Source organism: Echiichthys vipera, assembly GCF_963691815.1.
Source record: "Echiichthys vipera genome assembly, chromosome: 19".
Classification (NCBI taxonomy): Eukaryota; Metazoa; Chordata; class Actinopteri; order Perciformes; family Trachinidae; genus Echiichthys; species Echiichthys vipera.
The window spans coordinates 23,293,303-23,318,832 of record NC_139844.1 but is presented as its reverse complement, the minus strand read 5'-3'; the positions used below and the strand labels follow the sequence as shown (position 1 = coordinate 23,318,832).

Here is a 25,530-nt window from a genome sequence, read left to right as displayed (position 1 = left end):
AGCAATGGGCAGCTAAAAAGCCCGATGCAACACACACGTAGAGAAACGACAAAGAGAGACACAGGAGCTTGTAACAAGTCAAGGGAAGTCTGAGGTCATACGCACATGTACAGACATACTAAAACATCAACACACACCTAAAGTCACATATTTTCTATGAGCAAGGGAATCTTACAGAAATATACAGACTCAATAGTCGAGGTCCCTTTTTATGAACGCACAACCTCTCAATTAATTTCATCTGTTTTTGTCCAAAACCACACTCACACACACACACACATATGGATGTTACGCATGCAGACACAACGCATGCACACAAACATACACACAGAGTCCATTAGGCTCATGTGTTGGGCCCAAACCACGGCCCAGAGTGCTCTTTCATGGCTCCATCATTACATCAATAAGTCTTCCCATTAATCTCAGCGCAGCAGAGCACACAGACTATTACCAGACCAGCCCTGCACCACAGAGGCTCACCCCGAAGCAGACGTGGGCAAAATACTAGTCAAATATATTCTGGGTACTTGATAAAAACACACGGGGCGGGCTTGGTTCGTCTCGTTCTTGCGGGGGCTGTGTCCAGGTTTGAGGCTGGTTAAACGCCGGAGGATAAATGACGTATACCTAAAGTACTTTAAATGCATGAAACCATATCTAGATAGATTTGTCCACGTGTGCTCTGAAAAAACCTTCTTTAAGAGGTCTTTTCTATTTAGACTGTTGATTTAACGCAGAGCCCAGAATGATTTTTGAGGAGCTGGTTTCAATATTGACTAACGAGAATCTTTCGCCAAAGCCTTTTTCAAATCTGTGTAACGTAAGATCGTGCCCTTTTAATGAAGCTCTTGAGAGTAGCCTGAAAAGAAGAAAATCACGGTAACTTTCGTGAGATTAGCTTACTTCATCGTTTATTATGAAATCGGCCTTTGGTCTGCAGTTAAGAGCTCCTGTGAGGGAAAAGGCCGCACGGTTAATAATCACAAGGATGAGCTAAGGCGACTAAGCTGAGGCTGCCATCACAAACACAGCATCAATCACACACACACACACACACACACACATAAAAAAAGACTTTTTGGTGCGGTCCAATGAATACCGAGCTCGGAAAGAGAGAGACGGGGGTAGAAAGCGAAAACGGGGAAGAAAGAAATGAAGTGGAAGTGAGAGGAGGGGTGTTTAGCCCTCGTCTGTCTGGACAGGAAATGGGGTTCTTTAACCCTTGACCCGAGCCCACGATGTGGCTGTGAGCGGGTATGTGTGTTTATCCTCTCGCATATGCCTTAGAACAGGTTCTTTCAGACACTGGCTTGATGGACAGATGGTCCTCGTTGTCATGGCAGCCCGTGCAGGTGCGTATGTGTGGGGTTTTCTGCCCTACGGTGCACGCGGGTGGCGGGGCGGGGGTGTTTATTATCCACAGTGCCAACGGGCAGCGTACCACCGCTCCCAAGAGGTAAGAGGAATGGTGGAGGAGAAGGAAAAAAAGAGGGGGAGAACGAGGGAAGGTAGGATGAATATAAAAAAGGGAAGGAGGGAGTTAGAGAAAGTGGTAAGCTGTAAAACTTTGGAGGAGCGTTGACTTTTATCCCCCTGGATCTGTTCTTGGATGAAAAAAAGCTGTGAAATCAGTTTTTCACTCGTCTCTCGTCCTCTGCCATAATAAGAGAATAAAAGATTATTGCCTCAGAAATCTCTCCGCTGTTCCCGGAACGGCTTCGATGACCTCAGATATTGTTCCGTTGTATTGTTTTATTCTCCTTTCAACATTTCGGACCGCAAATGTGGGATCGGGAGGAGGAAAAGTGGGGGGGAGGGGGGGGGGGGGGGGGGGGGGGGGGGGGCGCAATGTGGAGGGAGTTTAGTGGCGGGGCCAAGGGTCACCGCTGGAGATTCTCCCCTGAAGGCAAGTCCGCTGCAAACAGGGTAATAATAAACGTTTGGCGTTTTGAGTTTCGGGACCCCGGCACACTGCCCCTCTGTCCTCATCCTCTCTCCACCGGCTGCAGCTCCTGTGTCAAACACACACTTCTGTCCATTAAAGCCAGGACAAAAATGGTGAAATTGCACTTTAAGAATTTCAAAAACTGTGTATCTAAGATGAAGACCATAAGAATCTTCATGGATGTTTTTGTAGTATCTGGGTTTGTCAAACTGAGAACGGATAATTGTCAGATTTAATTGGTTAACTGACTGGACCACTACTTTATAGACTTGTTAGGCCACTTAAGCGCTCACGTAGGAAGAGCCAGAACTGTTATAGCCATTGGTGTTTGCATAGCTTCATTTAAAAAACATTTATGAGAACACATCTGAAACAAAGTGACTAAATTCTGTCAAATCTACTCCACATTTTTGGAGCCGCTTTAAACGAAGCTATTGCGACTTTAAACTAGCTAAGGATAAACCGTTAAAAACAAAACTGATGTCAATACATTTTATAACACATTTAATTTGAAATGTGCAGCATCCCTGAAGTGCTTAAAATACATATTTTGAGTGTCGTGATTTAAAAAAAACAAAAAACATCACATACACCCACTGCAACTGGCGAAAAATACTTTTTCGGAGAATAATTACAGCAAAACTCTAACATACTTTAAAAAATTAAAAAGTAATGGATCAGATAACCCTGAAACACACACACACACACACACAGAGAGTGTAGTCCTTACATTTGGCGTAGTTGAAATATGTCCATACCAGCCGTCTAATCCCAGGCTTCGCAGTCTGGGTTGTTTGTTTTTGTGTTTACTCTGGAATGTCAGACATCCGAGGACACAGCGGAGAGGAAGGTCAAAACCGCGGAGCTCCAAAGACTCAACAAACATTATTAAATTCTAATTTGTTATAAAAGGGTTTGTGGAAAGTAGTGTCGTGAAACCATTAACAGGTTTTCTTTTTTACATACCCTTAAAGGCCTCAATGCACTGTGGGAGCATGGCCACTCAAAATGTAGGGTCCACATACAAGGCCTGCATATCACGTTGGATCTTAAGCATGCGTCTTACGAAGAAATGTGATTACAGGAAGGGGTGCGGAGCTACGCAAAGCTGAACATGAAACTAAGAAGTAACTGAGGAAGTGAGGGCTTAAAGGTATTTTACTAAGACAGCGATAGGGTGACAAAGTGTGACTGTACCAGAAAAAGAAAAACTACTTTACTTACAAACATATTTAACGACAGAGTTTGAACCCTTAAAAAAACTGAGGATGACTTCAGGGAGATGAATTGTAACGTATTGCTGTGATGTTCCTGTCTGTAATAGGGAAGGTTTTCGTTGCCACCGTACTCTACAGGGGAATTGTTGGGTCTTTGTTTATCATAGAGTGTTTACCTACTCTGTAAAGTGTCCTGAGATAACTTCTGTTATGATTTGGCACTATAAATAAAATTGAATTGAATTGATATATGCGTATTCATTCATTCATTCATCTTCAACCGCTTGTCCCTGTCGGGGTCGCGGGGGTGGGGGGGTGTGGGCTGACATCGGGTGTGAGGCGGGGTACACCCTGGACAGGCAGGATGCCAGTTTATCGCAGGGCACATAGAGGTATTATTTTTATTTTTATCTGTCAAAGCCTAGATAGATAGATAGATAGATAGATAGATAGATAGATAGATAGATAGATAGATAGATAGATAGATAGATAGATAGATAGATAGATAGATAGATAGATAGATAGATAGATAGATAGATAGATAGATAGATAGATAGATAGATAGATAGATAGATAGACAGACAGACAGACAGACAGACAGACAGACAGACAGACAGACAGACAGACAGACAGACAGACAGACAGACAGACAGACAGACAGACAGACAGATAGATAGATGGATAGATGGATAGATAGATAGATAGATAGATAGATAGATAATTAGATTTAAATGGAAAGTATCTTCATTTGTATATATATATATAAACAGACATATACTGTATACTGTACATACATACATCCATAAAATTGCCATATTATGCTCATTTGAAGCTTCACACTTGCATTTTGTGTTTCTAGTAGAACATGTTAACATGCTTTAATATTCAAAAAAATAGTTTTTCTCATTGGGGGAATTTCCCAGCGAGGAAGCGCTGTAAAGGCACAGTAGCATATCTGCTTAGTCGTGACATCACAACCATCCAGAAGTCCTGACAGCTCGTTTAAAGGCACAGTTTCTGAATATGGGCTGTGTGCATTTCTCTGTAGAGAGTTTTGATACTTTCACAGTACTTAGATAGTGTTGCTTTATAATAAAAAAGACATGTGAATGGGACCTTTAATGTATTTACAGCATGCTAATCTCTACAAACGGAAAAGAACCTCTGATGTAGAAACACAGAGCTCTTGTGAAATCCTACTTTTCAGTGAATTTGTGAGAAAAGCAGCCCGTCAGATCTATTGTTTGAAAAGAGTGGGAAAGGAGAAACGAGGGAACAAACAGCGACAGGGTGCTGAAAGGGTCGTTAAGTCTGCGATGGATCTTTGGCTCTCAAAAAGACACGATTCCTGTAGTAACGACTAACTTTGTGGGGAACGTCGCTGCGGCCTGCATGAGGGAAACATGTGTTGCTGTGCGTGCGTTGCTGTGTGTGTTTTTCTGCGTGCATGTGTGTGTGTACGCTATGCACTCATTAGTGAAAAGCCTCAGTGCAGACTAGCTCCAGTTACAGTAGTAAACGCTGCCTTTGAACTTTTAATAGAGCCCTGAAACCCAACCAGGCCTTAAAAAACACAGATCTGCAGGAAAGGGGAGAGAGGGAGAGAAGAAAGGTGGAAATTGTCAAGAATAAACCAAAATGTATATGAACTGAAGAGGTGAGAGGAAGACCTGCAATAAAAACGAGATCATTTAGGTCATTTAATCAGGAGCCATAACACTGCTACTGTAATGCTGCGCCGTCGCAAAATGTATGGATTGGTCATCAATGAAGTCCAACACATACGAACACACACACACCTGTTGACCTGGATGTCAGACACATTGGGCAGAGATATGGCAGAAGCATTATTAATCACTATAACTATAATATCAAAAGGCTCCTTCCCTCTCTAAAGCATATACCAGTACATTAAATAGACACATCATTACCATCGTTAGGAGCACTGCTAAGCCCAGGCACCTGTGTGTGTGTGTGCCTGGACACAGTAATTAAAACTTTCTGTGTGTGTGTGTGTGTGTGTGGGTGTGGGTGTGTTTAAGTGGGTAGGTATTTATCTGGGTGGGTGTCTGTGCTGCAGAATTTTCTGGCATACATTGCAATAAACAGATGTTGAGTCTTTATGAGGTCTTTACAACAGGTTCAGCGGTGCCCCAAGTGTTTCTGTGTGTGTGCCCGATGTGTGTGTGTGCCCGATGTGTGTGTGTGTGGCTAAGCATACACAGGCCTAACATGGAAACCCCTCATCAGAGAACCGTAAGAGAGACCGCAAATGGAAATGAACAGGAAAGGTGCGGCGTTCCTTCCTATGCTGAGAGAATTTTAATGATTTCGGTAACGTTCGTGTCATGAGGTTGCGAGTCGCTATCGTAATGAAAAACGCTATTCTGATCTACGTTCGCAGTCGCAGGGGATTCTATGGCAGCCATGTTGGGTGCTACATCTGCGCTAGCATTCATCACAGCCCATCCATAAATCTGCTTTCACGGCAAACATGTTGACTTGTCCTAGCAGGAAAAGCACAGGTGTCACGAAGACATTAACAATGGCTCGGTTTCATTTAGCTGTCGTAGTAAGCCGACGTGCCGGTGAGCCAGCATGCACGATAGCGCAACCATAGAACTAGCACCCGTCAAAAGAAGGCATTATCGTTTAATGTAATTAATTGCACCTGTGCATTCCCTGGTACAACATGTCAAAATACCCGCGGATACAAAGGTCTATTCATTAATGGGAGTGGAGACGGGCTGTGTGGACAGCACTGTTTATTTGACTACGAGCTGTTTACAGAGATGGATGCTGTGGAGCCCAGCGACAGCATGAGAAAATACCTCTGATAATATACTGACATGCAGAGAACTCAGCGGGCGGACTTGCCTCCTCGCTCGGCTCTCAGGACTTACGGGCAACACTCCCATTTCTCAGTTAATGAGAAATTCTACTAAACTCTGATTGCAAAATCCTAACTATTTCATAATAGCCTGTCCAACGTTATCTAGTATTTTCTTTCGTTTGCAGTCATTTTGCTCATCTGGGCCTTGGTTGTTACCATGTGATTTGAGGGAGACATGCTATCAAGGTTTAGGTTGATATCAAATCGCCTACTCTGTTTTAATGAATGCTTAAAAGTTGCACCCTCCCAGCGTGATATGATGTTATTGTCTTTAAACCTTTTTCAGGTGTGACAAAAGGACCGAGAGAATATCAGTTCAAGTATTTAGAGAATGCTAAAAAGCCCTGTCAGGGCTCTGCAGTAAAAATACAGTACATGTGTGTGTGTGTGAACCAGGGATATCATTTACGATTAGTGTACAGGTTAAAATTATAACCTGCCATAATCTGTTCGCTCCACTGTTAATTAACTCCCACAATTCCCCAAGCTGAGTTTTCTGTGATAACACAGCTGGTGTCAGGAGAGAAAGGTGAACAACAATGAAAAAAGGTATCGTCAGTAAAGGTATGCTCAGTTAACGTGCAATCATCGCTAAATATAAAGCCCATTCATTTTTACTTTGAGAAAAAAACAGATGAGAAGAAAGAGGAACCCGGTGAAGGGCGTTCGCCAGGTTCAACCAACGGGGCTTGGCACTTCGCGTTAACTTCGGCGGTTCACGTTAGCGGTTCACGTTAGCATTAGCATGGCGGCTGAGAACAATGTTAACAGAGCTACCGTGACCCCCGCGCTGTCACTTCGACGTCCACTGGAGTCCAAACATCTGTTTTAATATTTTAAAAACCTTTGTCAATATTTGAAGGCCCATTCCTCGTGACTAGATACTTTGTTGTCACTGCCATAGTCAAATTAGTCAAATTAGTCCTCCTTTCAAATTATAACACAGGAAGAGGGAGCAAACACATGAAGTATAAATATTAAACTTTTTTTTTCAAAGAAAGTTAACCAAGCAGTGAGCACGCTGGTATTTTTCTAGCAAATCCTCCAGTCCAGTGCATTCACATAGGAAACTAACCCGTTTAACCTGCTTTGTTCCTCTAGTGACCACTGAGCTGCCCCACAACAGCGAAGGTCACCGCGACCATTGAGCTCACTGAGGTCACGTCCCCAATTTTGTTTTTCCTGGAATTAACGTTCTACAATTAAAAACATGGACATTGTGAGTCTTCCATGAGCTGATTCCAGTAGTTTGACTGCTTACAGGCCCTCAAAGAAATGTCCTTTAGACCTTCATGCTGAGAAATAAAATACAGAGAACGTATAATTTAACGGTTAATTGAATACAAAGAAAATAGGAAAATTCCAAGTGGAGCTTTATTTTTGGTCTCGGGTCATAATTGAAAGTGTGGAGAGGGTGGTCCTGAGAATTTCTAAAATCCTGGCTACAGCCGAAACAGCCGTCCGGAGTCGTGCTCCGCAGCACCTGGAAAGGATCTCATTTACAGTCCCTTCTTGCATTAGGACAAATGAAAACTGCTCGAGCACATCTTTTCTTAAACTGCACCGAGATGGGTTGCGCGTGGGAAAAAAACACATACGCAACCCATCTCGGTGCAGGTCGTAGTGAAGACATATCATGATTCTGTTGACACTCCTGCTAAAACGACCCATTCTTCATCCGACTAACAACCAAGACTCTGCAGCTCACGTTGACCTCCTGCTGATGACACAACCATCACCACCTGAACTCATTGTCCAACAGAGCTGAACACTGTTGGTTTTAATAACCAATAAAAGTATTCATCGGAAGAATCCGGAGACGTAAACAATGAAAAATCTCCATTTATTGTGTTTGCTCGTTCCATCGGCATCTGTTTTTAACAGGGAAGGAGATTTGTGAAGGGGAATAAAAAAATTGAAACCTGACTTTTTTTTTTTTTTTTCCCCCTTTCACAATAAAGCTCTTGACAGATGACAGCTGTGGACACACAGAGTGCACGCTGCATGTTTTATCGCCTTCACCCATAAATAAAAAACGCAGAGTGGAAGAAATACAGTCAGAACAGATGATTTATGGCAACGGGCGCAGGAGGGAGTCTGGAGATTTCTTGGACAATATGAAAATAAAAGTGTAATAAAACTGCACGGGCCTTGATTGTGGTCTATGGAGAGACGTGGAGGGCCTCCAACACAGCTCACTTTATTACTTCATCTGAGAGAGCGAGAGAGAGAGCAGGAGAGACATCCACAGATTCAGAGACTATTACAGTCATTTTTTGTTTCCCTAAGTGGCCACAGTCTCCATCTAAGGACCCCCCCGACCCTTTTCACCCAACAACCGGGGACAGTGGAGGGCGAAACCTCTTCAATTCACTTCACCCAGCTTTTTATTTACGCAACCAACCCTTTTTTTTGGTTTACATAAATCTTTACAATGTCATTTCATGGCAGGCCCAGTAAGTACTATTAAACGCATGGTAGTTATATAAACTCGAGGAGAAGAAGAATTAATGCTTTTTAGAGTCAAATGGATTCTTGTTTATGTAAGCGGTTGGTAACCTTATGATGATCGCCAACTGAACAAGTAATTTACAGCCGTTTGAATCCACCTCAACATCACGACGCCCTGTGTTGCTCTAAGCGTTTAAAGACGCCAAGGGAGAGCCATCTTTCTGGTCCGAGGAGGGGGGGGGAGAAAGAGAGACAAGAGAGCGAGGGGAGATGTTTTTGAGGTGGTTAGGGCGACGGATAGTTAGGAGGTGGAAGGGAAAACGCTCTGGACTTCCATGGAGATCGAACAGTGAAGCGTCTCTTCTTCTCCTTCTCCTTCTCTCTCATATTAAAATAGCCTGTCGTAGGGTGCTGCATGTCTCTTGGCTGGAGCTGTGCATCAGAGCTAGGGTTTCACAGAGGCATACCGGGGGACCGGCGAAACCGGAGACAATAATAACAAATATGGCCTTGTATTTTTAGGTTGTGATTATAAAGCCTGTTTCACAGTTAAATACTCCGGGGAAACCAAGCAAACTCGGCCGTTTAAAGAAAGCAGTGTCCGGGATTGGATCAAATCTCTGCCGCTTCCAAATGTCCTTGATAAAATTAAAGAAGAGGGGAAATAATAGGTCAACACTGTGTGAAGAGACCGCAGTTTACATGGCTTCCATACGACAGATTAATGAGACACACAAGGAACAAAGCCCTCTCTTTATGTAAACTAATACTGTCTTCACTAAACTAAGACGCACTGAGAGTAAAGTCTGAACGCAGCCTATTTTGTCACAGTACATTCCTTTTATATTATATTTCCTTTACTATATTCTACTTTTATTAGAAGAAGAAGAAGAATTCCTTTATTCGTCCCGCAATAGGGAAATTCAATTTTCACTCTATTTATTCATTTTACACACACACACACACACACACACACACACACACACACACACACACACACACACACACACACAGGCCCGAAATACACACACATGCACAGACAGGACCTATATACATGCAACTAGTGGAGAGATGTTAGAGCGAGGGGGCTGCCAGTGACCGACGCCCCGAGCAGTTGGGGCAGTGCCCAGGAGATGAACTGGCACCTCTCCAGCCACCAGTCCACGCTCCATTCATGGTCCACACAGGGACTCGAACCAGCGACCCTCCAGTTCCCAGACAAGTCACCTATGGACTGAGCTACTGCCACCCCACTTTTTTTTTACTTTTACTTCATTGCTTATAAGCCCCTTAAAATACTGGTCACTAGTCGTTAAACACTGCTTTACAACATGTAAACTAAGTGAAGAAATGATATTAATCAAATATTACATTAATGCATTCATAAGTACAGTAACCACACAATGACACACTGTAATCCAAATACAATTACTGTTATTAGAATCCTCTTCCACCTCCCAGGAGAACTAAATAGTTGATATTGTTCTCAATATGGTAGAAAGCATAACATTTAAATAATTAAACAAGTTACCTAATAGATCTATATTTTTGGAGAGAAGACTGAGCTGCATCATCAGCCTGTACTTATCCTGTCACTTCATATGTGCCGCCATACTCTTACTCAGCCATTGTGTTATACTATGTCGCCATCTACTGACTAAACAGGGATACTGACACTTGCAGTAGATGGTGTGCTCTATTTCCCTTTACTCTGACAAATGCACAGATATACAGTGAGTAGTGCTGCTATACACTGGAGATCAAAACCAGAGAACAAACTATTACAACTTGATTTATTCCAAAATACTGCTGTTCTTTATTGTTCATAACCCGCTGTGGCTATACCACTGCTGCACTAGCATGTTTGACCAAGGCACTTCAACAAAAACCTTTATTTTGTGAGAAAACAAAATTAGAGAACAGTGTTCACTGTGTCAGAAGAGAAGATTTCAACAATTTCTGTAGGATTAAAAAATGAACAGGAAGTGTAGAGGCCACAGCTTTGAATGACTTCAGCACATCTGCACCCACAGGACATCACTAGTTTCTCACACTGCTCTGGTTTGATCTTGGTCCGTTCTTCTTCAGTCTCTTCCACAGTTCAGTAACTGTAGTGGGTTTCTTAGACGTTACTTTGTCGCTAAGGATGTCCCAGAGATTCTCTATGGGGTTCAGATCTGGTTTCTGACACTAAACTGACTTCTTTACACACTTTGGGTTCAGTCGTTCCCAGTCTGAAGCCGAACGTAATGTTTCCCATCAGACCCAAATAAATTGAACTTGAGCAACGTCATGTCATGGTTTGGGGGATGTTTTCTGCAGCAGGAGTTGGGCCTCTTCTACAGCTACATGGCAGAGTGAATGCAAATCTTGACCTTCTTCGGCAACATGTGATACCTTCACTGCACCCTGACACTAAACTGACTTCTTTAGACACTCTGGGTTCAGTCAAATAAAGGTTTTTGTTGAAGTGCCTTTGTTAATTATAAAAACATGATGGTACAGCAGTAGTATAGTCACAGTGGCTATTCTTGAAATTCTGAATTATAGAAAACAACAGTTTTTAAGAATAAATCAAAGTATTTATTCTCTATTTTTGATCTCCAGTGTATAAGAAACACTATTATGGTTGCTGATGATACCGTATATAGAAGTCAAATCTCCATAGATGACTGTAAATGGCTGCATTTATATAGCTCGTTACAATTCACATCTTTACCCATTAACACACACTCACACACATACACCGATGCAGAGTGTTGCTGTGACCGTCAGCAGTAATTCTGGGTTCAGGGTCTTGCACAAGGACACTAAAAAAAGGGGACAGGAGGCGCTGGTGCTGCCAACCCTGGAGGAATCACTCTTCCTCCTGAGTCACAGCCACCAAGGTCCCATCTCACAGTCAAAGCTCCAGGAGAAGCACACGCTGCAGTGCATTTAGATATTAAATATTTCAAATTAAACCTTAAAGACACACACAGAACTGTATGAACTATATGGACTGGTACAAACCCCTTTCACAGGTCACTCACATTCAGGACTAAGAGAGCCACGTCGAGCTTTGTGCCTACGTCCATTTGACTCCTGAATAGTTGGTCTATTTATTTATATAAATATTTTAACATTCTTTTAATGCATTTTATAGCCTGTTCTTCACATATTGTGCTTTGCAAGTTGTATCTACTGACCACTGTTTGACTGCTGGTGTGTGATGTGTGTGGTATATTGTGTTGAGCTCTGGGGTAAATGTGAATTGTACACACGCTGATGTGTGCACACCAAAGAAAGTTCACTGAATTAAGTTTTATGAGAAATTTTGAGGGCTAAACACTTTCATTTCCTGCATTCTGGTGAATTTTTATGCTCCAAATTGTGCCTTTCCTGGTTTAATTCACAGTGTAAATGCCATAGTACTTCCTGCTGTGCGTAGCTCCATCTTGTTTCTGTTTTATGTTAGATTAAGTTGCAACCATTTCCCTTTAGGTCGCATACTCTCACCACTGCTACCTTTGAGTTTTAATACTTCGCCAAAATAAAAGTCCTCTGCTGCTGTTGTGTTCATAGTAGGGGTGCAAATGCACATGATCTAAATATTGAGGGGCATCGTCCCCTGCAGCCGCCCCCCAAAATGTACGCCTATGCTTGTCACAGCAAAGTGTGGGCGTGATAAATAACATACCTGAGTCCACACTGAGTGAACACACACAAGTGATGTTACCTTAGAACTGGGAGTGGTTTGGCTGCAGGTAAGCTTACTGTACATTTCAAAATGTCTGCCATTAAAAACACTGTTTAAAGTAGAGACACTACTTTTGTTGGGGTTGATATTGTGTTCAGAGCAAGAAGCTACCTACCTTCTGCGTGTGCTTGTCAGGCTTCTCTCCCACACCTTGCACTTATTATTTTTAGCTAGCAGCTGGGGGGGAAAAGGCTTAAAATAACCAAATACGAATATAAAAGCTTTTAAAAGTGTCAGAATGTACCTGCTCTGTCATGTTTAGGTGTTTTCAGCACTGACAGAACCATGTTAAACTAACTTGGGCCACTTTGTTTGTAAAGTAACTTTATTAACATTGGGTATGCTAAGCTAACTCCCCTGAAGTAAAGTAAACAAACGCAGTGTCAGGAAGGGCAAAATGTAGCGTATGACGTAGTTAAAGCCTGATATGTGACGTCATGGCATTTTCTGAAAGTACGTCTTGAGGTTGAGGAGCGTTTCACGCATGCGCTGTTCATTTATTTGTTTTTTGTTTTTTTTACCTGTTACAATTTTTTTAAACTTTATTTGCATATTTTGACAAATATAATACAAACATAGTAGAACAATTTTTTTTGATACTTGACAAAGAAAAAAATGTATATATAAGGCAGTCAATTCTCCTTTCAATGGACATTAAAATTTTAAATTATAATAATTCAATTCCATTCAATTCAATTTTATTTATAGTGCCAAATCATAACAAAAGTTATCTCAGGACACTTTACAAACTAGGTAAAGACCACACTCTATGACTTATTATAACATAAGAGTACTTAGATACACAAAAACATAAAATGACATAGAATAAAACAATAAATAAAGCAAAAATAAATACATACAAAGAAATCAAATTAAAAAGTGGGCTATATTGTTACATTTCTTTAAGAATATCTTGTAAAATATCAGCGGTATAAGTACATTTCTAATTAATAATAATTTGGCTGAGATTTGGAGAATTTAGTTCTATGGATATTAAATTTCCCTTTAATATTATTAAGTTGACAATCCACTGTTTTGTTTTTGTTTCCACAGCAGGTAAAAACATATTTTACCTCCAATTTAATGAGATAATTGTACGTTTAAAAGAAAGTTTGATAGAATTTAGCTAAGTGTGACACACTTCCGCTTACGTCATCTAAACACCGCCTACATATCCCGACGTGCACTTCGCTCATCACCATAGCAGCGGGAAGTTGGTTTGTTGTGAGTGCACCGTCATGGAGAACCGGAGCCGGGTCTTCGCTGGGGAGAAAGAGCAGAGACTGGAGGTGCGGGCAGCCCATCAACACAGTCCCGGTAACCGGGTACGGGAGGTCCAGGTGACGGGCACAGCGGAGGTTTGTTGCCCGGCGGACCGAGCGTCGGTACGGGTCAGTGTCGTCAACAACAAGGAGTCTGTCAACGAAGTGACCAACAGCGTAACACGGCGGCTTGAGTACATTTTACAGGCGGTCAGGTGAAGACATAAACAACACTCCGGCTGTTAAAATGTAAATAAACTACTGTTTATTTACATCTAAAGTTAAAGCTAACGCTAGCCTGTTAGCTCATGTTAGTGCTGTAGCATGTGTAGCTCACCGCTGAATGTAAGGTTAATAGAAATGTACGAAGCTAACATCAGGTACCTGTATTTAAGAATAATAAGTTAGTTTGATATTCAGAATAAAAAGCTATAATGCATTTAAACCATTTCATTGGATTAGGTCAAACCACTTGTGCAACATAAAGACTAATATCCATCATGTATCATAAGGCTGGTTTTTGAATAATATATTTATGATTTCTTATGATTTTATGCTAAATTTAAATCTATAATGCTTCCTTATCTTTGACCTGCAGATGTTAAACCACTTGTGCAACATAAAGACAAATACCCCTCATGTATCAAAAGGCTGTTTTTTTAATAATAGATGTATGATTTTTTTATGATTTATGATTTTATGCTACATTTATATCTATTATGCCTCCTTATCTATTGACCCAGATATGTTAACCTACTTGTGCAACATAAAGACAAATATCCATCATGTATTTTTGAATAATATATTTATGATTTCTTATGATTTTATTCTAAATTTAAATCTATTATGCTTCCTTATCTATTGACCTGGAGAGGTTAAACCACTTGTGCAACATAAAGACTAATACCCCTCATGCATCACAAGGCTGGTTTTGAATAATATATTTTTTATGATACATGAGGAATATTTATGTTTATCATGCACAAGTGGTCTCCAGATCAAAAGATAAGGAAATATAATAGAATTAATTTGAGCAAAAAATATTTATTATTAAAAAACAAGCCTTGTGACACATGGGGAACATTAGTCTTTATATGAGCATCAAACTGACTTAATAATGGTGTATTTAAGTGGCGTGATATCAACATAATGACAAGTAGGACCACAACAGCCATTGTAAAAGTTACGAAGTAAGTGATATCCACTGAAAATGCAGAAGTTCTCACTGTAGTTGAGCAGCCATAGATGGATAAAACGTATATTTCCCTCTGAAATGTGGTGGAATATAAGAATAAAGTAGCATAGAATTGACTCGTGAAGTGTAAACTATCTAAAAATGACAGTACTTGGAAATGCACCTAGTTACCTTCCACAAATATCAGTAGTACGCACTAATGTGCACTGTACAGTAATGGATTTCCACCTATTTTATTGCTAGTAGTAGGAGGAGTAGTTCTGCATGCACCAGTGCTTCTGCATAAGTGGTAAAAGATGAACCAGTAATTAAACAATTGACACTATATGGAAAGAACGTGGGCTGCCAGTGCAAGTATGCTCACTGCTTATTCTGTGCTCTACATTAGATTTGAGTTACAATAGCTCTTTTTACCTTAATGCTTAAATTACACAGTCATTGCAGTCAATGTAACCCTTTCCCATTCATTCGTTCTGTTTAGACAACACGGTGTCAGTGACACGGACGCCTCTGTGAGGAGGTTCCTCCACCGAGAGGCAGACCAGTATCACATGGATGCAGAGGTGACAGGAGTATTTGGACAAACACTAATGATCAAAATGAGTCATGGTGCCAGTTATCTTTCACTGACCCTACAGCATATTTATGTGCGTGGTGACTTTTATATATATATATATATGACAGTGTATCAAAATGTCCCCACAGGTCTCGGTCACTTTCTCAGATTTTGACAAGATGGAGCGAGTGTGTAGTGTCCTGCTGGAGAAGCTGGACAAGAGTGTTTGTGTGGGATCACCACAGTTCTACCACAGCGCTGAGAGCCTGAGTCTAATGAGGTATAAACAAAACACATGTGAGGTCTCACTAGCACTGTAATAGCTGGACAGACAAATGCAGCAACTAGTGTGTGTTTGTCTGTGCTCTAGGCAGCAGGCGTGTGTGTCGGCGGTTGAAAACGCCCAGGAGAAGGCCAGCAAAGTCAGTCAGCTCCTGGGGCAGACTCTGGGACCCCCGCTTCTCGTCAAAGAGGAGGAGACGAGGGAGTGGAGGACTGGGGACGAGGAGGACGGAGGCAGATGCCAGGATGCTGCACCCCTTCCTCACCTTCCCTGCATGCCCACAATCAGTGCCTCCTCTCGAGTGTCCGTCTCCTTCAGCCTCAGAGACAGAGGCAGGAAAAAACCCTAAAGACATTCGTCATGGACTCACGATGACACCAAAGAGGAAGATTGTCACAGGTCGTTTTATTGCTTAGTTGTGACGGCGAAATTAAAGTGCAGTTTTTCAAGTTTGTTTTTTCTACAACCCCAGCTGACACAATGTTGTAAACAGGAAAATAAAATAGAGATTTTAAAGCAGTTTTGTCATTTCAAACATTCTCTGTTATCATTTAACTTAAAATCAGGCAAACAAATCAAATACTTCTCATCTGTTTTCCCCTATGCGCCCGCAGACTGAATTAAAACACTTTATATTTGCACATCTCAAAGAAATAAAAGGGAAAAGCCATTTCCTAAGTGAGTCCCAGAGTTAAGACACCCTCATATCACGAACCAGCAAGGAGGGATTTGAAAATGATCCTCAATCTGCTCAGATTTTCAGCTTCCAATCATCTCAATCATGACCGACAGATTCCAGAAGATGTCCAGTACGTTCCTCTGGTGTTTGTATTTTTAAAGTTTCATATCTTGTGTCACCTTTTGAGCTCACGCCCGCGAACGAGCAGTCAGGCGTCCTCGTTCCCATCCTCAGGGAAGAGCTCTCTGAGCCAGGGCTGCATCACAAACCGCTCCCCGTCGAAATGCGTGAAGTAGTTCTCCAAGGTGGGGATATCCGGCTGGAAACGTCCAACAGTGAGTCCAATACGTGTCGAATACGAGGGATCGTGTGTGTTAATGTGCTGTGATTTCCAGTACATACCCTCATCCCAGTGATGCGCTCCAGCTGAGTCTGAGGCAAGTACGCAACCATCAGAGAGGACGGTCCAGACCCGCTAAACAGTACTTTATAATGTGGCGTCTTCTCTGCTTTTGGGCCCTGTATGCACAAAGACACAGTCACAGAACCACACTCCAACACTTGTTTACATTATAAAATGTCCATTAACAGAAAGGTGATGAAGGGGGGGGATGCAATTATAAGTAAACGATTCTCAAGAGCTGCTAACCTCAGAGTTGGAATACACTCTGTCCACCCACTGTTGAGGGGCTCTCATCTCAGGGTCCCAGCTCACCACCACCCCAACCATATGGCCCTTCCTCTCAAGCACCACCTCCCCAACCCGCAGAAACACATACGGAGGGCGAGGGCTGCGCACCGTCTTAGAGGCTGTGGGATAAGAACAGAAGAATCCTGTGAGGCAATCCTAACTTGGGCCACATTCACTGAACCTACAGGTAATTCACTATTCACTTGAACATGGAAGCATTCAATAACACTAGAGACTCACTCATTTGCTTGCAACAGGCTCAAAATTATTGTGTAATGGTTTCTGAATATATCCACTGACCACAATGCTCCAAATGTATGGTGATACACAGCCTATACAGACACTAACCTCCAAAGAACTCCTGGTCGTTGTCAAAAAGCATGGTCTCTATGGCAAGCGACTCTTGGGACACTTTCTGTTCCAAGCCAATCAAAGACCTTTGGAAGCAGAGATATTGTCAGTGGGGACATAAGTAGTCTCAGAAAACACGTCTCAATCAATGCAAACATCCCATACTCACATGACTTTGGACAGCTGCTGGTCTGCCCAGTCCCTCCATGCAGTGCCACTGAGGTACGTTCTCCAATCTTTCCAAATTCTATGCAGCCTGAGAACCCATGGTTATGGATCAATTATGGACAAAAACTCTACAGACTCGAGTGTTACTCATATAAAAATGAAAAGCAAAGAAAGGCTGTAATGGATCATTCCAATAAGGATGCACTAGTTTTATATCTTTTTCTAAGGACTTATTTAAACATTAGTAACCGTTGTGTCAGAAGAGAAGGTTTAAAAAATGTTTTCTTCTCTAGGATTCAAAAATGAACAGGAAGTGAAGAGGCCACAGCTTTGAATGACTTCAGCACATCTGCACCCACAGGACATCACTAGTTTCTCACACTGCTCTGGTTTGATCTTGGTCCATTCTTCTTCAGTCTCTTCCACAGTTCAGTAAATGTAGTGGGTTTCTTAGACGTTACTTTGTCACCAAGGATTTCCAGAGATTCTCTATGGGGTTCAGATCTGGACTCTGACACGTCCTCCTCCAATTTTTTTTATTGATTTTCGCAGACCAGAACACAGAAACAGGTAAAACACACGTACAGTACATCTGCTTTAATGTGAAAAAAAAGAAAACCACAGACAAAAACAGAAAAACCTGAAAATGAATCCTGCAATCCCCTCCCAACAACCCCACGTCAGAAACGGTCACAAAAAACAAGTAACCGAATAACATGTAACATGAGTAAATAACAAGATAAAGTAAAAAATAAAAAACAGGAAAAGAAAGATACATTTAACTGACTTCTTTACACACTGTGGGTTCAGTCATTCCCCATCTTACGCCGAACATGATGTTTCCCATCAGACCCAAATAAATTGAACTTTAGCAACGTCATGTCATGGTTTGGGGGATGTTTTCTGCAGCAGGAGTTGGGCCTCTTCTACAGTTACATGGCAGAGTGAATGCAAATGCTGATGTGAACCTCTTTCGACAACATGCAACACCTTCACTGCAATTGTCTCACAGTCAGCTGCAATTTAATGCAAGACAATGGCCCCTGTTACACTTCAAACAGGGTTAAGTTCCTTGAAGCTAAGAATATTGAAACAATGAAATGTCCAGCCCAGGGTCCAGATCTAAACCCCATAGAGAATCTCTGGGAAATCCTTGGCGACAAAGTAACGTCTAAGAAACCCACTACAGTTACTGAACTGTGGAAGAGACTGAAGAAGAACGGACCAAGATCAAACCAGAGCAGTGTGAGAAACTAGTGATGTCCTGTGGGCGCAGATGTGCTGAAGTCATTCAAAGCTGTGGCCTCTACACTTCCTGTTCATTTATGAATCCTACAGAAGGAAACAGTGTTGAAAATCTTCTCTTCTGACACAATGGTTACTGTTCACTACTGTGTTTTTATTGAAGTGCCTTTGACATTTAACTATTTAATAATTACACATCAGAATAAACCAAGTAGATCTATAATTTGTTCTCTGGTTTTAATCTCCAGAGAATTGGATCTTTAACATTCCCACACCCCACACACTTTTCTCTTCCTCACATAACTCCGACACGGAACAGGCCCCTTTACGCACGGATCCTACCGCGTGAACGCGTGGAAACGCTCCGCCGCCGTGGGGCCGCTCCAGCGGGAGATGAAGTACTGCGCGGGCACGGCGGAGAGCAGCAGCGCGATCTGCAGCGCTGCGGCGGCCGTGAGCTGAGGCATGGCGGCGCAGCTGTCACCTGGACACGGGAACACGCGTCAGGTGGGTGACGCAGCTGAAGACTGGACCCAAAATCAGCCCAAAGTCGATGCGTGAGCCATGTCTTTGAAAGAAAGCACACAAAGGAGCTTTAAGTTTCAACACAGGGAGCTGACACTGTCTCTATGTTGATGTGGACGCTTCAACCTCAAATTAGGGGAAGTTAAACCTTAAAACACAACTATTGCGCAGGAGAAGCTTCCAGGAACAGTAAGAGAAGGCACGTAATTATCAAAACTACCTACTAACAGTAATAATAAGCCTTACCTTGTGTTAAACCCAAAGTCTTTCTCCAACTACCTGCCAAACATTGCGCCTGATTGAAGCTATTTACGCCTGGAACCCAGAACAGCCTGCACCGGTTTCACTTCTGTTGTATTTACATATGGCGCACTCTCGCCCATGCCGTGGCCACCTGTGTATTTACATTTTTTTTTCCCCCGTCAAAAATGTCAGAGTCTGTCCGCCCAATCGGCGCAGCCCACGGGGAGAGCAGCGGACCTTTAGCGGCTCGCCACGTCACGGAGATCCGAGAGCCAGGAGCTCCGGGGCGGGGAAGTGGTTTCGGTCCCGCAGTTGCGCGTTAGCGACGCACGGCGGGACGGTTGGGTTGTTGGGTGTGTGTGTGTGTGTGTGTGTGTGTGTGTGTGTGTCGTCTTATTTTGAAGAGGTTATAGTTTGACCTTAGAGACAGGACACAGGCACGGGTCAGGCAGGAAAACACAAATGCTTTTATTTTGAAAAAGACCCCACAGACTGCATCTTGAACCCTTAATATAACCAATAATATGGATTTAAGAATATAAAACAAACTGTCAAAAAGTGAAGGTTTTACACAATCAACAACAGGGAGTGGATATGGAAACACAACTGTTTATTTACTTAAAATATTGGTATGAACTAACAGGACAGCAGTACTCCCCTACACATACATTCTAGCTTTAGGCTTCTTCTTTTTTTTTGTTTGCATTAATTCATTTATATATAAAAAAGTATCCAAACTAACAAAAGACAGTCCTCTTCGATCCGTTCACATGAAACACACCTCCTTCCTTCCTTCCCTCCTCCCTTTCCCGTCCGATAAAACTCCCCAAAATGCTTCCTGGTGGCTCACATGCAGCTACTTCTCCCACGCACACACACACAGTGACCTTTTGACCTCTGAGCAAACACTGTGATGTCCCATCAGAGGCCACAAACAGCAAGACTCTGCCACATGTGAGCGCGGACACGTGGTAAATGTGTGTGTGTGTGTGTGTGTGTGTGTGTGTGTGTGTGTGTGTGTGTGTGTGTGTGTGTGTGTGTGTGTGTGTGTGTGTGTGTGTGTGTGTGTGTGTGTGTGTGTGTGTGTGTGTGTGTGTGTGTGTGTGTGAGCGTGTAAATGCTGGTCTGAACCGCTGAGCCGCTGATTCAGAACTTTAACTGAAGTAATAATCCAAGTGCGGATGAGTGACTGCACTCATTCTTGCTTATTAACCAGTGACTTGCGTTTAAGGCCCCTTTGAAATGACGAGAGGTTGTAATTACTAATCAGAATCAGAATCAGAAATACTTTTATAATCCCCGGGGTGAAATTATTAAAAATAACAACCTAACATGGTTAACCTGACCAGCATTACTGAATCAGCTCTTTGACTTTGACAGATTGGATAAACACAGGTGTAGTGATGAAGAAGGGCCGATAGTTTGAGGTCTACATTGATGTGATGACTGCATTTCCACTCTAACTTTATTGTAGAAATAAGACTGGAAATAACGCAGAACCCTGCCCATCCCCGTATTAACTGGGTATAGATTAGCTGCTATGTAGGCGGCCAAGGGCGAGCTTAAAGTGTAATTACGGCGCAAAATCATCCCGTGGTCTTTTTCGGCACTTACATTCATCAAATAAGCCATTGAGACAGTTTTTTTTCATGTATGAACTATAAGCGGAGAAATCCGGGGCAAGCCGCTAACATCCAGACGTGGCTAACACTGATTAGCTCTGGCATGCAGCACAGTGAACGCATAAAAACGTCTTTTTTAACCACTAATTTTGCTCAAAATAACACCAAACCTCTGCAGCAGCATTAGAAGAGTCCCTACACACAAAACAAAGCACCAATGGGCTCCTTCCTTTGGGATTGACTTTGGTTAATGACTTGAATGGACTTTACTATGAGAGGAGCTGGTACAGGGGCCAGTTGGTAACTCTTTCAAACACTCTTTTAAATAAACTGTGGCTCAGTAGTAGAGTGGGTCGTCCTCCATTTGAGAGATCGGCGGTTCGATCCCCAGCTTCCCCAGTCCACAAATCGAAGTGTCCTTGGGCAAGACACTGAACCCCAAAATGCTCCCCGTGCTGTGCATGGGTGTGTGAATGTATGTAGATGTCCACCGCCGTCAGTGTGAATGGGTGATTGTGACAAGTAATGTGTTAGCGCCTTAAGTAGTCAGAGGACTAGGAAGGTGCTATAGAAGTACAAGTCCATTTACCATTTACCATTTAAATTCTGGGTTCACTAACTACCTTGTTGGTGCTTTGTTTTACTGTGTAGGGACTCTTCTCATGCTGCTGCAGAGGTTTGGTGTTATTCTGAGCAGTGTTAGTGGTTAAAAAAGACGTTTGAATGCCTTCACCACACTGACTCGAGCTAATCCTTGTTAGCCACGTCCGACTGTTAGCGACTCTCCTGGATTTCCCCGTTAATAGTTCATATATGAAAAACATGTCTCGAAGGCTTATTTGATGCATGTACGTAAAAGAACATGGGATGATTTTGTGCCGGAGTTCCACTTTAAGTCTTCCTGATTAAAACTTGTTGCATCCAAATCCAAAACATTTTGGATTCTCGAGCACTGTGTTCTTTTAATTGGTTCGTGTAAACATCATGTTTGAGCTCATACACCTACGGTTTGAGACGCCTGGGTCCAATATCTCATTTCCACACTCTACTCATGATAATCTGCGCATATATGTAACTATGATTGTTTGAAATAGAAATCCGTAACGTGCCCACGAAGAGATAACTAGCTTCCTATCTTTAATACAAACCCCGATAATAACATTTTTACTTTCACTTGTGGAGGGAGTGTTTTCCGGCTTTCTTAATCTGGAATAAAACTCTTTGTATACACAATATAAACAAATCTTTTGTGAAGTAAATAGAAGCCAGACGGAGCGGGGGAGGGAAAAAAAAACAAACAGCTTCTAATTGTGTCCTCAAATACGTGCGGCGGAGTATAAAACACCGGTCTAACTCCACTGATCTAGTCACTGAAACACTGTCCTGTATGGCAGGGACACAGACAGAAGACAGTTGACACATTATACATGAAGGAGAGCTCGACACAGTCACCGTGGAGACGGAAAAGAAACACATTCAAAAAGCCTTGTTCTAAAACTTCAGTGCCCAAACACAGAATTTGGCATTGACAAATCCATAACAAAAAAACAAAACCCCAATGATAAACAGATATACGTTGGATAATATGTGACGAGAAAGAGCTATGAAAGGGAACAGGTGTGTACAGATGCCACCGTCCAGTTCTCCCCGGTCAGAACCGACTCGATTTTGCCGTTCTGGGTTAAAAAACAGATGCGTGTTCAAACCGGAGGCCGTCATCTTTATAACCTCAGTCCGTTGGTTGTGTGTACAGAGAGAGGGAGTGACATAATGTTCGTCTCCGGTCGGGTTCGTTCTTCCGTCTTTTCTCTCTTCGTTGTACGAGCCTAAAAGGGTCCGGGCCGCTCTCCGAAGTCCGATTCTGGCGACGAACAGAACCGGGGAAGTAAAAAAAACAAAAACAAAAGAAAGGAAAGGCCCCAGAAGCAGAAACCAAGGATTGGATATGCCAGAGAAGCGAAGGCACACAATCATAAAGATGAATATAAGACTCGTCTCTCTCTCGCTCGCTCGCTCGCTCTGCTCTCCGTCCGATCTAGTTCGATCCGGCTCGGCTCGGTCCTGTCTGCTCCAGGCATGAGAAAGTGCTTGAACATGCGAGAAAAGGATGGTGTGTGGGCGTGTGTGGTCACCGTAGAAACATATCAACATTGAAAAAGTTCAGTTCCACATGTTAACGATTGATCAGGGTTATTCCCCTACGACTGCATCGATAGCCGCTCTGTGGTAAGTGCATCTCAAAGCTAGTCCCCCAAAGCTCCACTGGCTGTACCTTAGGTATAAACTGACGACAGGTTGGTTATAGGATAATATATTGACATGAATAATGGTTTGAAAACAACAGTAAAGTCTTTTTTTTCTTTTCCGACTGCTATAAATACATTTCTTTGAGAGGTTTCACAACGATCAAACTGTATGCCACTGTTGTACGCTCAAAGTGAATGACACGCTCAACTGTGTTATAAAAACACACACACACACACACACACACTCCTTCAATTACACAAACTCGCAGAGTTGCAACTGAGGCCACGCACCCTTACACACAAACACACACACACACACATACAGACACACACACACACATACGGACACACACACACACACACAGACACAAAGGCACAAGGTATTGCTAATGTTGAGGACGCATTGAGACATGATCCATCGAGACATGTGACTGACCCCCTCCACCCATGCATCCTTTTTCTCCTCCTCACAGTAAAAACAGCGTCTAGAAAAAAAAAAGAGATGCTTTTTCTTTCTAATTAACATGCAAAAAAAAGAAAAAGGAACAGCCACACACACCCACACACACGGTAAACAAAACCTACAGATCTACAGTACCGACAAAGGTACACCATTTGGTATTTTAGCGCAGACAGACACGCTCGGGTCAGCCGATGTGTAAGACTTCCAAAACAGAGAGCCGATCATCACGTACAAATCTTAGAAAAAGCAGTGGGAGGGGGAGGGGGGGGGGGGGTTGTTATATAAAAAAAGAGAGCGGGAACGATGAAGAAGGAAGGGGGGGAGGGCGAAACACGTTGTCAGGACAGCGGTCTGTAATCCATCGCAGACCTATAAACTTCGGCGCGGTGGGCGTCTTTGACCTACCGCAGCCAATTTGCAAATAGTAGGAGTGAGATAAGATACATCCAGCTCTCCTTGGTTTTTTTTTTTTTTCAAGTACTAAAACTGTTCATCTACTGTCTGACACCAACAGTGTTTAAGGGCAGACGGAGGTGAAGAGTGGTTCACTGGACAGGGGCGAGTCACGAGACCACCGGCAGTGGACTCGGCGAGCTCCTGTGGGATCCAACATGGACCAATAATGGAGGAGGAGCTGGAACGAATGAACATGCGTTGTCAGAAAGCCATCGGTTGGTGTGGTGATGTGCTCACTGGGCCAAGAGAAAAGGAGGAGTGGACAGTTAACCGCGCTGTTGTGTCTCTCTCCATCGCCACATCTTTGAATAGCAGCAGCCGGACGAGCAGCTCCCCAGACGGACACGCACGTACGCGCACACAGATGCATACAACACCGACATGACTTCCTCGACTCGACTTCTTCGACTCCTCCGAAGCGTCAGCTAAGAAATCTCAGGCAGATTTCGTCTCTGTCAGGGGCAATCGGCCCCCTCCTCACACCCTTTGTGTGTGTGTGTGTGTGTGTTCTGTTGTTACCAGCCTATCAGGTTGGCTTTGGCCTTTTCTGTCAGCTTGCGGACGCGTCCCTTCGAGGAGGTGCCGAAGGTGATTGACGAGTCCTCAAAGAGCAGCTGCCTCTGCTCCTCCTCAGAGTCCTCCTCCATGTACCAGGCAGACCGTCGCCCCTGGTTACGTGTGCGCATCGACCCTCCCGCCTCGTCCCCTGCCTCCTCCCCTGCTTCCTCCCCTGTATCCTCCCCTGCCTCCTCCCCTGCCTCCTCCTTTGAAGACTCCCTCCGACTGGATCGTTGAGGAGCAGCCTGGGAAGGAGGGGTGACCTCCTCGTTGGCTCTCCTGCTGCTCCTCCTCAGCGGCGAGGGCTCGGGTGACTCAGCAGGAGGAGTGGCTTCTTCAGTTCTTACCGTTCGGGGCCGGCCGCGCCGTCTAGGCGTCGGCGTCGCGCCAGAGTCCGAAAGCACAGACGTTTCCTGCGCAGAAGACGTCCCGCCTTCGTCCCCCGTCGACTGGTCGAGGTCGTCATCGGGGGTGGAGCTCCTGCGGTTGCCGCTCCTTCTCATCTCCTCCAGCTCCTGCTTGCTCTTCCTGCCTCTCTTCTTGCCGGGAGGGCGGCCCCTGGGTCTAGAAGGGCTCCCAGGAGTCGGGACTTCTGGAAGACTCACTGGTGGCTCCACTTTGGATTTTCGCCCCCTCCTTCCCACTCCAAGGGTCACGTGACTACTGTGGCCATTCAGGTGGACTGTGCTCTGAGATGGAGGGCTAGCAGGAGTACCTGAAGGGGATGGGCATTTAATTACAG

General features: G+C 43.3%; 3 protein-coding genes across 3 annotated transcripts in view; 1 reads left to right on the top strand and 2 right to left on the bottom strand.

Moving 5' to 3' along the window:
* Window positions 1–13,483: 13,483 nt before the first annotated feature.
* Window positions 13,484–15,890, top strand: irak1bp1 (interleukin-1 receptor-associated kinase 1 binding protein 1; the record flags this gene model as incomplete). Its single annotated transcript, XM_083933939.1, has 4 exons — window positions 13,484–13,722; window positions 15,184–15,265; window positions 15,408–15,538; window positions 15,629–15,890. 4 exons carry the CDS (start codon window positions 13,484–13,486, stop codon window positions 15,888–15,890), a joined length of 714 nt encoding a protein of 237 aa, XP_083790065.1.
* A 93-nt stretch (window positions 15,891–15,983) lies between these two features.
* On the bottom strand, window positions 15,984–19,648 carry LOC310962278 (uncharacterized protein). The gene is made up of 7 exons (XM_083934684.1): window positions 19,447–19,648; window positions 19,018–19,243; window positions 17,432–17,518; window positions 17,260–17,348; window positions 16,870–17,030; window positions 16,623–16,739; window positions 15,984–16,539 (listed from the first exon to the last, which is right to left on the bottom strand). Exons 2-7 carry the CDS (start codon window positions 19,140–19,142, stop codon window positions 16,429–16,431), a joined length of 690 nt encoding a protein of 229 aa, XP_083790810.1. The 5' UTR covers window positions 19,143–19,243; window positions 19,447–19,648; the 3' UTR covers window positions 15,984–16,428.
* Window positions 19,649–19,894: 246 nt separating this feature from the next.
* phip (PHIP subunit of CUL4-Ring ligase complex) overlaps window positions 19,895–25,530 on the bottom strand; it is a gene marked incomplete at its 5' end in the record, with an annotated part of 45,922 nt that continues 40,286 nt past the window's right edge. Inside the window, 1 exon segment of the mRNA XM_083934683.1 lies at window positions 19,895–25,503. Within this exon segment, the coding sequence (XP_083790809.1) occupies window positions 24,746–25,503 (758 nt within the window). The 3' untranslated portion in view covers window positions 19,895–24,745.

Coding starts and splice junctions, on each gene's coding strand:
- LOC310962278 (XM_083934684.1), bottom strand. CDS start 19,142: ATGCCTCAGCTCACGGCCGCCGCAGCGCTGCAGATCGCGCTGCTGCTC. Junction 17,519..19,017: donor CGTTTCCACGCGTTCACGCG/GTAGGATCCGTG, acceptor ATGGGTTCTCAG/GCTGCATAGAATTTGGAAAG. Junction 16,740..16,869: donor GAGTGTATTCCAACTCTGAG/GTTAGCAGCTCT, acceptor TTGTGCATACAG/GGCCCAAAAGCAGAGAAGAC.